A 12,842-nucleotide genomic window follows, 5' to 3' on the forward strand; every position below is an offset into this window, starting at 1 on the left:
AGGCTTATACCATTTATGTTGACCATACATAATCTGAATGGACAAAATGACCATGTAGAAGAAATACTGGTAATCAAACAGAAATAAATACCTTATCCTCTTTTTGTATCATCTGATAGGTAGATGAAGTGATGTCTTATCAAAGCAGGGGCACGATAAAGACTGATGACAGGTGCAAATATAAAAGTTGATGAAAATGTGTAAAAGTACAGTTGTGTACATTTACCATAAATGTAGATGTTTGAGTGTATTCACTGTTGCAGTCATTACATTTGGGTAATCTGCTGGCAGGTTGCCCTCAGTCGGCCTGAATTCCAAAGTCTTGGGTCCTGCATCGGTTACTGTCTTCTCTTCCATGACGTCAGGTTGTAAGGGGTATAAAACATGCAGCCGACGCCATTTTCTTTAGTTTTTCTTGCCCCCGATGTCAGGTGCCCCCAAAAAGGTAGCAATATTTTATATGTATATATATATATATATATATATATATATATATACATAGCATCAATATAAACTTTATCTTCATCTACAAGCAAATACACCACACAGGTTGTAGAAGATAGAGAAGGAAAGATAAACTGTAGAATGACAGGGGGATGGCAGGAGGGTAACCTGGACTGCAACAGTGAATACACTCGAACATCTACATTTATGGTAAGTGTACACAACTGTACTATGTTCTTCATGTATCACTGTTGCAGTCATTACATTTGGGTAGAATCCCAAAGCTATGGTTGGGAGGCTGGAGCTAAACAGCATTAAGTGCAGCTATAAGGACCTGCAGCATTGTAGTGACAAAGCCTGGCCTGGACTTAGAGTATTGAGGCAAATGATAATGCTTTGTAAAGGTGTGAACAGTACTCCAAGTAGCAGCCTCTAGAATGTCTTTGGTTGGTACTCCTCTGAAAAAAGCTGCTGAAGTAGCTGCAGCTCTGGTGGAATGAGACCTAATGCCCTTGGGCTTACCACGGTGTAAGTAGCAGAAACGGATGCGGTGGCTTATCCACTTTGAAACTGTCTGCTTTGAGATAGCCTTTTCTTCTGATCCTGCAGCATATGACACTAGTAATTGCTCAATTTTTCTTAGAGCTTTTGTCCTGCTCAAGTAGAATCTTAGCTGTCTGTGTATATCCAAGGTATGCAGAATTCTCTCCCCTTTGTTCTGCGGATTTGGATAAAAAGTTGGCAGTTGAATTGTTTGGTTATGAGTCACACTGGAATTCACCTTAGGCATAAAAGTAGGATTTGTCTCAGAGACACCCTGTCTGGGTAAAATATGATAAAAGGCTCTACAGCCAAGAGGGCCTGTAACTCTGAAACTCTTCTTACTGAAGTAATTGCTAGTAGCAGAGCTGTCTTCCATGATAAGAACTTTATATCAGCGGTAGCAGCTGGTTCAAATGGAGGTAGGGTGAGCTTTTCCAACACATAATTGAGGTCCAATGCAGGTAATGGTGATCTTCTAGGAGGCCTTAGGTTTTTGTCTCCTCTAAGATACTGCTTTAGTAAAGGATGAGAAAAGATTGGTGGCTCTGTATTGTAATGAGCCGAAATGGCAGAGGCATGGATTTTGATTGATGAGAAAGATAGGCCTTTGTCAAGCATCTCAGTTAAGTATTGTAACATCTGAGGAATATGTGGTTCTGCTGTATCAGTTCCTTGTGCTTGATTCCAAGCACAGGATCTCTTCCATTTGTCAGCATAAGATTTTCTAGTACTAGGCCTTCTGGCTTCCAAAATGACATCCATCACAGCTTTACTGAGAGGTGTCATTCATATGATTACATGATTAGCCATGCTGCCAGGTTCAGAGTATGTAGTTGATTGTGCAGGATCTGATTGTTTTGCTGGGACAGTAGTTGTGGTCTTTGAGGCAAGGTCCATGCTGGGTATTGAGACAAGTTCCTTAGGATTGGGTACCAGTATTGGCGGGGCCAGTCCGGGGCAATTAATATCATCTTTGACTTCTCTTGTCTGACTTTTAGGAGGACCTTGGGTAGAAGAGGCAGAGGAGGGAAGGTGTAAACTGACAGGTTTTTCCAACTGAAGGATAGGGTATCCACTTTCCATGCTTGTCTGTGATAAGTCCTTGTGCAGAATCTTTTCAATTGATAATTTTGAGGAGAGGCAAATAGATCTATGTCTGGGCTCCCCCATTTCTCTGTTATCATGCTGAATACTTGTGGATTTAGTTTCCACTCGTGAGGATCCATAAGGTTTCTGCTTAAATCGTCTGCCAGAGTGTTCTGTTTTCCTGGCAGAAATTGAGCTTGAAGATTTATTTGGTAGGTCAAAGCTGTGTCCCACAGTGCCATGGCTAATCTGCAAAGGGGGTATGAGTGTGTGCTCCCTTGCTTGTTTATATACCACATGACTGTGGTGTTGTCCGTCTTTATCAGTAGTTGTCCTGGATGAAGTAAGTCCTTGAAGGCTGTTAGGGCATTTTGAACAGCTAGCATCTCTTTCTGGTTGATATTTCTTGGAGGTACAGGCCAACACGAAAGGACTGTGGCTGACCAAGTTCACAGATGACTGCAAACTGGGCGCCATAATCGACTCTCCAGCCGACACAAGCATCATCCAAAAGGGCCTCATAGAAACAGACAACTGGTGCCAGAGCCATGGCCTCAAGCTAAATGCCAAAAAGTGTATAGTCATCCCCTTTGGCAAAAACAAAGTGCCCACAAATTACCACATAGGTGGTAATCCATTAAGTACAGAAGAAGTAATTAGGGACCTGGGGACCCAAGTTGATAGCAATCTCTCATTTGATAACCATGTGGCCAAAGTGGTTAGAAAAACATTTTATATAGCCCACCTAATCATGAAGGGGTTCACATCTAGATCAGGGGAGGTCATCGTGCCTCTTTACTCATCCCTCATCAGGCCCATAATTGAGTACAATGCCCCTTTTGGGATGTACCTTACCAGACACCTGCAGCAATTAGAAAGACCCCAAAAGTACCTCACCAAGAGGATCAAAGGGCTCAAACAGATGCCATATGCTGCCTGGTTAAAGAAACTCCAGCTCTACACAGTGGCATACTGCCTGTTCAGAGGCGATATGTGCCTGATGTATAAAGCCATGTCCAACCCGGAATTAATAGACATGCTGCACCTCAGAAAATCCAAATCCCATCGAGCTACGCGCTTGAGAGACTTGAACCTCAGCACTGAAATAAATAGGACATGCTGGAGGGACAGATTCATAACCCAGATGCTCCCTTCACTCTGGAATAAAATCCTAGTCCAGGTTAGGCAGAGTCCCTCATTGACTCTCTTCCAGAGGAATCTTGATGAGTGGATGGGAGATCGTAGGTTTACCCCAGGTATTACTTCTGTGTCACTTTTAGACAGAGGCACAGTATACTAACCTTGAAAAAGGGCATAGCAAAATAAATTTAAAATGGGTGGCGAAAGCCAAACACATTCTGGCTAGGCTTATAAATGCCCTAGGGCAGATAACCTAGTATGAACCTATGAACCTATGTAGATGCATTTGATTTGGTGCCCATATGCCCTGAATGCATCTTCCTGCCATGTGGGACCCCCAGGCATAATCTGATGTGTCTGTTGTTAAGGTTTGGCTGGCAGGGGGTAGAGTGAAGGGCCTTCCCATGTTTTGATGACAGGCCTTTGCCCACCATAGAAACTCCTGTTGCAGGCAGGGGATGAGAGGAATCATTGTTTCCAGACTGTGTGAATGTTGACTCCATAAACCTTTTAGGTACCATTGAAGTTTACTCATATGCAGTCTTGCATATGGAATTAGTAGGCTGCAGGATGCCATGAAGCCCAAAGCCTGCAGAATTTGTCTTGCAGAAGACTGGGTTTTTGTTGCCATCAGTTTGAAGTAAGTAGTCAGTTGGCTTTGTTTGTCTGGCGTGAGGTAATCCATCTGGGCAGTTGTATGCAAGCTTGCACCCAGGAATGTTATATTTTGAGAGGGTAACAGCTGTGATTTCTTTTCGTTTATTGTGTACCCTAGGCAGGCTAGAAGTCTTATCACAAACGCCAGATGTCGTAGAAGAGTGTCTTTGTTCTCTGCTTGAATGAAACAGTCGTCCAAGTAAGGATATATTTGAATACTTCTTTGTCTGCAAGATGCAATTACTGGTGCCAGGCACTTTGTAAAGACCCTGGGCGCAGTAGATAAGCCAAAGGGCAGTACAGAGAATTGGTAATGCATTAAGTCAGCCTTGAATCTGAGGTATCTTCTGCACGACTGTCTTACTGGGACATGCAGGTATGCCTCTTTTAAGTCTAAAGTCACCAGCCAAGCAGAAGCTGTTGTAAGGTGAGCATTTTGAATTTTGGAATGTCCAAGTATGTGTTCAAAATTGATAAATCCAGTATTGGCCGCCAGGCCTTGTTCTTTCTAGGTACCAAGAACAGTCTTGCGTAAAAACCTTGTCCTTTTTCCTGTTCTGGTACTGTCTGAATGGCCGCCATATCCATGAGGGATGTAACCTGTTTCTGTGCCTCTGCCCATTGTTTTTTTGGTAGGTCTGGCCAACCATTTGTCATTGGCAGAGTGTGGAAATGGAATCTGTATCCCTGTGATACGATGTTCAGTGCCCACTTGTCCTGGGTTATTAATTGCCAATTTTGAGCAAAAAGTGCTAATTTTCCCTCTGTGGGTGCTGCCAAAAGATAAGTGCTTGGTGTAGGCAGAGGGAAGTCATTGGGATTGCTTTCTGTAGGTTTGCACTTTATCTTCTCCAGATTTGGAGGTGGATGCGGCCCATTGCTTTGACCTGTATGAGTCTTGAGCCTGGTACCTGGAACCCTTAGGGCATCTGGATTTGCCCCTTTGAGCTCTGTCTGACACAGGAAAGGACCAATTTTTTGTAGGCCGGTGTCTACTGAATCTAGGTGGCTGCACTTGTAAGAAATCTTTAACAGTTTGCTTAGAGTTAGCTTTGTCTTCCATTTTCTTTAGAACCTCTTCTGCCTTAATTCCAAACAGAGAATCATGCTGTAACGCTGCATCTAGCAATTTAGCTTTAACATGATCAAGCAAATTTTGTTCCTTTAACCAGGCATGCCTCCTAATCACACATCCTGTAACTGCGGCCCTGCAGGAGGCCTCTAAAGAATCAAAACCACATTGCAAAGTATGCTTTCCAACTTGTTCAGCTGCATGCAATAATTCATGCAATTCCTTATTTTCTGCACATTCTGAAATCAACATCATTTTCTGTTTCAGCAATCCCATAACATGTTGTTGGTACTTAAGCATATGAAATTGACAGTTTAAGGCCCCAATTGCCAAGGTTGCAGATGTATAAACCTTTTTTCCCCATCTGTCCAGTGCTCTTGAATCTCTGTTGGAGGGGATAGGGTTTTTTGCTTTTGAGGCCTTAACTCCCTTTGGACCCTGTGAAATAGTTTCAGGATCAGCAGCAGGGTTTCTAAATAAAAATTAATGAGAGTCAGGGACCCTGTAATACCTGTCAGGCTTACTGGGAGCCGGAGGTAAAGAGTCAGGGGTCAGGCTTGACTCCGAAAAAACATCATCCACAATGTCTAACACAGGGGGAATGGCTAAAGGCTTGTGCTGAGGGAGAAGGAGGAAATCCCTGAGCCTCTTTTTTGATTATGAGAAGTCTTGACTCTCCCAGTGAAAATGCTCCCTCAAAGTATGCAAGGTTTCCCCAAATGAATAATCCTCAGGAGGAGATGCAGATGGAATAGACTCCTCAGCATTAGAATCCTCATAGGGAGGTAAAGATAATTCCTGATCAGAAGAGGAATCAGAAGAAATAGAAACCTGATCTGAAGATTCATAGTCAGTGTCTTGCCTAGGCCTCTTATCTGGAGGGGGAAGAGTAACCCTAATCAAGGTAATAAGGTCTTCAGCCACTTTGATCATCTGTTTTTTAGCCATAGAGGCCTGTGCACGTGGCTCAGGCATCGTTTTTTAGTTTTTGAAGGTGCCTTTGTCTTTGGTTTTGCAGCTTTCATCAGTTTGATATAAAAATGTTGAGGTCTGAATACACCCTTAGCAGCTGATGCCTGCTCAGCAGCTCCAGACACATCCGAGGGAGATTCATCCATCAGTCCAATACCTTGAGTATCTTGCGGCATGTCGGACTCCACATGGGTGTCGGTAGAGGTGTGCGACTCGAAGGTAGCGGGTATCAGGGGCTGCGAAAGCACCTCACTGAGTACCGGTGAACTGGCATCTGGCTTAGGAGAAGCTCCGTCGTCAGTTTTTGATCTCGACTGCCTTTCTCTGTCCATTTCTTTGCATTTTTTATGTATTCCGGTAGTCGGATTGCTATCCGACGACATCTCTGGGTAGTTAAATCTGTTTCCAAAATACTTAGATGCAAAAATATACCGACGCTTAATAGTGCGTTGGTTAAATCTAGCACAAAACCGGCAGCCAGGCACGTTGTGATCAGGACCTAGGCAAGGAATACAGTATAAATGGAAATCCTTATGAGGTATTTGCTTCCCACAAGTAATACAATTATTAACTTTTTCTGACATCGGTAAAAAGCAAGAAAAAAGTTTCCCCAATGGGGTACTTAGCTTTATTGAAGACTTCGGTTCTGAAACTCAAACGTGAATATTTCAGTAGTCGATCGACCGGCACTTGCGAAATGCTTCTGCTTCGGGCACTGCACGGCAAGAAAGACTCATGAAAACGGCATTGGCTGCATGTTTTATACCCCTGACGACCTGATGTCATGGAAGAGAAGACAGCAACCGATGGAGGGTCCAAGACTTTGGAATTCAGGCTGACTGAGGGCAACCTGCCAGCAGATTACCCAAATGTAATGACTGCAACAGTGAATACACTCGAACATCTACATTTATGGTAAGTGTACACAACTGTACTTTTACACATTTTCATTAACTTTTATATTTGCACCTGTCATCAGTCTTTATCATGCCCCTGCTTTGATAAGACATCACTTCATCTACAAATGTAATGACTGCAACAGTCAAACATGAAGAACATCTGTTATGAACTGTCTCATTTGGATACGATGTAATAAACCTTCAAGACTGAATAAAAAGTCTTATGCTTAGACAGGTAACTGGTTAATGGAAAATGTATGAGATTTGGACACTGGTTTAAACAGTACAGTATAAATAAGATGGAGACAGATGCAGGAGATGCATAAACCAAAGAAGAGTGATCTATGGAGGCTAGTTGGTGTTTCCAGGACTAAGTTGTCATAAGACCATTTACTGGGAATAGTGGCTTGTTTGTGAATTGAAGGATTTTGGAGAGATGCTAGAAAATGATGCCTTCATGGATAAAGTGTCCTGATGAAGGGTAACATAATAAAAAGCAAATTAGAGAAGAAGACTATAGATAAAGGTACATGGTGGCACAAAGTGACATGGACATATAAAGTAATTCAAGAACAAATGTTTTTTGTTTCCCTGTTAATGCAAGGTTTATTAAGAATTTACTCCGAACCCAAACTGCTGACTATTTCAGAATATTAACAGCAACTGTTAAGATTACTGGGGTTTATGTTTTAATACCTGTGTTTTATTCATGACAAGGGAATACTTACTTTAACATAAGGCAACATTCTGGTCAGAACAGAAGTAATGATTAACTTAATAGTCGGTAAAGCATTAACGTTAAGAAAGTGTTAACACCATAACATAACTTTATTCAGTTCTGCTGTTCTTCAGAACCTTGGCTGACATAACATTTTCTTCTCTCTCTCTCTTCCCTTCTTTCTTTCTTTCTTTCTTTCTTTCTTTCTTTCAGATATATGAACCACAGCCTGCGTAACATAGTAAATGCATGCATCTACACAAATATCTAGCTCTTGCATTTCTAGTCATTGTGAGCTGGACACTATTGCTAATTTATATTTTCTGTTAACCAAAACATCTGCCTCTCAAAAATTACTTTTTGGACAGACTAATAATTTAAAATTATAACTTCTTGTTTTCCTTCTCTAGATTTAACTAATGTTCCTACAAGATTTATTGTCTCATTAAATGTAAGAGCACTCTCTGTGAGTGTTTTCTTCTCTGCTAAATGAACACTAATGTAACATGTCAAACTTTGTATATACACACACACACACACACACACACACACACACACACACACACGCGCGCACACATGCACATGAGCGCGCGTGCACTCGCTCATAAACACACACACACACACACACACACACACACACACACACACACACACGCACACGTGCGCACACACACACACACACACACACACACACACACACACACACTGTCTGTCTCCGAGGAGTAGGCCAAGGTGCATTTTGTTCCACACTAGCAGTTTTCAAGATTCATTTTTTAGCCAACTGGAAATAAATGATTTGCTGATCTTTCTACTCGTAAGTGGGTATTTTAGCACTGTATCTAACATCAGTAACTTAATAATGCCTGCCAAAGAGCCAATGCCAGCTTGAAAGCTAGTGTAATTGCAAAACCTATGCTGGTCCAATAAAAAGAATTACATCATGCCTGTGTATCCATGTCTTTGTGTTTTCTGTTAGTGGGCTGGCACCTCAGTCCTTTAATTTTTTACAGGACGTTTGGAGTCAGGCAACTAAGAGGATAAAGGAATAGCAACATAATACTAAAATGGAACAATTAAATTGCAAATGTTAAAGTAATGTCAATAGGAAATTGAATGCATTTGTATCTCATTATGATGTGTATATAGTGTACATATTTGAACTTTTAAATAAAAGCAATAAAGAAAGAAATATTTTTTTAAAAATATGGGCGTGGGCATGAATGAAGGGTTGAGGGCTGATGCCTGATTTACTTTTTTGCTAGGATGGCAATAGAAGGTCATTTTACCAAGGCCACTAACTGCAGATGTGGCCAGCTCTGTGGAATCAGCTAGATTAAATTGAATAAAACCAAGAGGAAGCATGCTTTCATAAATAATCTTTACAACAGAAATCTAGAGGGAATGTGCAGCCAATCATACTCTGTATGCTCAACCAAGTTTTTTTTTTTTCAAATTATCACACAGAAACAGTATGCTCAAAACATCTATGACTGTCTAATTAATGTCTGCAATACACATACAGGCACACAACTTTGTCTTCATATACCAGAAATTCAATCCGAAGACATATAATGAATGATAAGTACAGAATCAAAAAGATTTTTGTAAAAATTATACGCTACATATAAATATAAAGTGTTTGTTCATAAAGTGATTGGCCTGGTTTCAGTGACCAGGTCTCAATTTCTTGGCTAGTAAAATTAAAGGCAACTGAGAGATATTATATTGGCACGTTGTACTTTTTTATATTTAAAATAAGAATATTTCTTTACATAAAATATATTTTTCAATTTGTTTCACATGCAGTTTATATTGTATTTTGAAAAATAAGCACTTTACGAATAAACAATTCCTTCTGAACACAGAGTACCTCCTGAGAATGTCATTTCTCAAATAATTCAAATCCTTTGATTATGAAGAAGCCTCATAAAATGTCTACCAATAAAACCTTTGATGATCATTTTTAATACAAAGTATTTTAGTTTTTCTACATTAAATTCCATCCACCCCAGACAAAGAATGAACACTTTCTGACTGGGCATTTCTAATGATTGACAAAGTTATCCCTGCCCCTGCTGTTGTTGCATTTCTATTGAGTGCTGAGATACCTTGGTGCCATATATGTGATATCTGGCATTGAGGCAACATGCCAGTGCTCCCCTAGTTGAAAGGAAAATGCCTTTATTAATGGACAACTCAAAACATGTCTGCTCAGGGGCTCCTTGATGGTCCAGAACCAGTGACATTAGCACACATTACTGAAGGTCTTGCGGTCAAATTTCAAAGAACTACATTTTTCTTGCAAACGTCATGATTTAAATACATTTTTCATTTCCTGTTGCACAATTTAACTACATCTGTATATGCATTTTGGTCCATGCATATGTGTGTGTCTGTGTGTGCATGTACATGAGTGCTTTTGTAAATCTGTGTGTGTGATGTGTTTTTGGCTAAACATGTCATATTAATTTAAGAAATTTAAGAGAAATTAGAATTACTGTAATAATAGAATTACTGTAATAACACATTGAAAATGGTAGTTTATAAACAGTGTACTATATACTCATAAATGTGAAAACACTTGACAATGTTAAAGGAATTTCTCCTTTACTTACGTTCACATTCATTTGCACTGTTAATTGTTGCAGGCCTCCATGGTTTTTGATTGTATCCAGGACAACAACGCTCACAGAATTCTCCACATGTGTTATGCTGACAATTACAATGTAACCTGCAAGATACATAACGTCATTTATTTGTTTGCAACAAGATGTTATCCTTAAGAAGAAAGCAATTTCATTCAATATTCACAAGTTATTAGTGATATACTGGCCAGCTACTGTGATGCAGGAACTGATATTAGCTACAACAAAAATACAGAATGATAGGGATTATAATAGAATATGACACCCGATACTTGATTCAACAGTACAGGACTGTGGTACTCTCTCACCTTCACCATTTTTCCGTCAGAGGAAGTATCTAGCTGCAAAGTTATGATTTACTGTAAATAGATTTGTTTCTGTTTAAGCGGGCATAAAGACCATACATGAAACTAATTCATTTTATGCAGTATTGGTCTACAACAAAAACATGAATTAGCATATTACATGTTCAAACCCTCTCCATTATTTCAGTACCATTGATGTCATACTTTTTTTTTAATTAAAACAAGAACAGTTAAAGAAATAGCCCTTGATATCTTTGTGGAAAACTTGAGGAATACAGTAATTAGGTACACTTCAGCTGGGTTTTCTGGTACTTAATGACATCACAATTCAAATTAATGCACTTTTACATTAGTAACACATGCATACATATATACATTTTTATGCTTTTTCCTCTTATGCTTCTTTCTTCTACTGTTTCACTTCTAATTTCAAATCTCTAGTAATACTATGATCATATCTGGTATATGGGCACCTTTGCTTTCAGCCCACTAGTCCAGCTTGCATCCCAAACTGGGGTGAGCTGTCAGGACAGAGGCTGCTGTGAGTGAACACCATACTTCAACCAGCCATAAGGAGGCTTGAGAAGACCCTTGGTGCAGACTAAACTTTACATTATACTAAGAGGACCTCCCCAGCTTCTAGCATTAATTTCCCCTTCTCAGTTATAGCATGAAGATGTACCAGCCTCCTATAATACCTGGATTGATGCAGATGACTATGGGTCATAACATAGTTTCTTTGATTAGAGTGCAGTATACTCCATAGTTGACTGCAGAACATGGTTCAAATAGCCATTCGTATGACAGCTGGCAGCCAGAAGGCAGACATTATACCACATACTGTCTGGGGTCAGGGAGCTAACCTCTGCCACATATTCCCCACATAACCTTGGGTGATTTCTGCCATGCCGGACCTAATATCTGAACCTGGGCTGGCGGAAGTGTTTTCAGGGTACCAATGCTCTGTGCCATGAAATCAACTAACTTTTTTTTCATGCTGTAACATCCTTCAGCTTCAGTCAGCTATCTCCCATGGCTCTCAACTTCCTTCTGGTCCTACCAGCAAGAAGAAAATAAGGAAACTAAACCATGTATGTTAACATGAAAAGATATTACATGACCGCAGCTAACTTGTTTGGAATACTATTGCAAACATACTTCCACATACACACTGTATATATAAACACGCACACACACACACACACATATATATATATATATATATATATATATATATATATATATATATATAAATATATTATACTGGCACATGTAGCCTGCATGTATGTAGCCCACATGCATGTAACCTGCATATATGTAGTTCGCCTGTATGTAGCCCACAGGAATTTAGCCTGCATGTAAGTATCCTGCTGTCTTCAGCTGCAGCCATTAACGTTTCATCTTTTGGTTTAATCTGAGCTCTCCTTAGCTAACTGTGTGCCAAGTGGTTAGTTTCCCAGAGTTAAATTACAGTGATCCGGGTGTTCATTAAAGTAAAACTTTGGCAACATCGTCTCGTTTCATAATTTGATTAAGTGGGAATTTTGAAAATAGAAGTAGATCTGCGTGTGTGTGTGTGTGTGTGTGTGTGTGTGTGTGTGTGTGTGTGTGTGTGTGTATGTTGTGCTCCATGTGTGTGAATGAGATGGCCTTCTCCTATCATCAGCTGACAAAACTTATTCAGGATCATTCTATAAGTAATGTGTCAGGGTTGTAATCAAGAATGGAGCATGTAAACAAAGAAAATATGCCAAGTCTGTGTGTGCCAAACACACTGAGAAGCACTTCCATCTAAAATGGGTACCATCCTGACAATGTCAGATATGAATATTTACCAGCATGGTACAATGAACTGTTTTGTCTCCTGAATGAGTTCTGACTCTCATTCAAATGATTAGAGGAGCATTTCAAAGAAGGCAAATGAAATATATCAAAGGAGGAGGTGCAGGTGAGCACCAGCTGAACTAAATGTCTTAAAAAGTGAAGTATCTACCTTTATTCTATCAAATAGCTAAGTTCCACAGAGGGAGGGGGTTGGACGAAATAAGTCTCTGAAAATGATTGCATTTATATATAACACATTAGAAGATAAACCATATTTTCATACAAAACACTCAATGCACAAATGAAAAAAAAATAGCATATTACACAATATGAAGAATTATTCAGTTCAGAAAGCTATGTTATTACAGCAGCATACTAAATGAGACAGAAGGCTAGTCAGACAAATTATATACGGGGACGAACAGAACAAACTAGACAAGACTACTGGACTTTCTGCAAACATTTTCTGTGATACTTATTTCTGTTATATCCTTACTATGTATAAAACTCTCACAACTCTTGACGGAAAGGGGAAGT

The 12,842-nt window shown here is 39.9% G+C and overlaps 1 protein-coding gene across 3 annotated transcripts in view; it reads right to left on the bottom strand.

Annotated features, from left to right (window-relative positions):
- LAMA3 (laminin subunit alpha 3) overlaps positions 1-12,842 on the bottom strand; it is a 2,187,360-nt gene that overhangs the window by 1,469,921 nt on the left and 704,597 nt on the right. For all 3 annotated transcript variants that reach the window (XM_044065357.1, XM_044065355.1, XM_044065356.1), the window contains exon 7: positions 10,147-10,262. In XM_044065357.1, coding sequence (XP_043921292.1) covers positions 10,147-10,262 — 116 coding nt within the window. The remainder of the gene's footprint in view (positions 1-10,146; positions 10,263-12,842) is intronic.

This window comes from Protopterus annectens, chromosome 3.part0, assembly GCF_019279795.1.
Source record: "Protopterus annectens isolate FY-2018-M chromosome 3.part0, PAN1.0, whole genome shotgun sequence".
Lineage (NCBI taxonomy): Eukaryota > Metazoa > Chordata > Ceratodontiformes > Protopteridae > Protopterus > Protopterus annectens.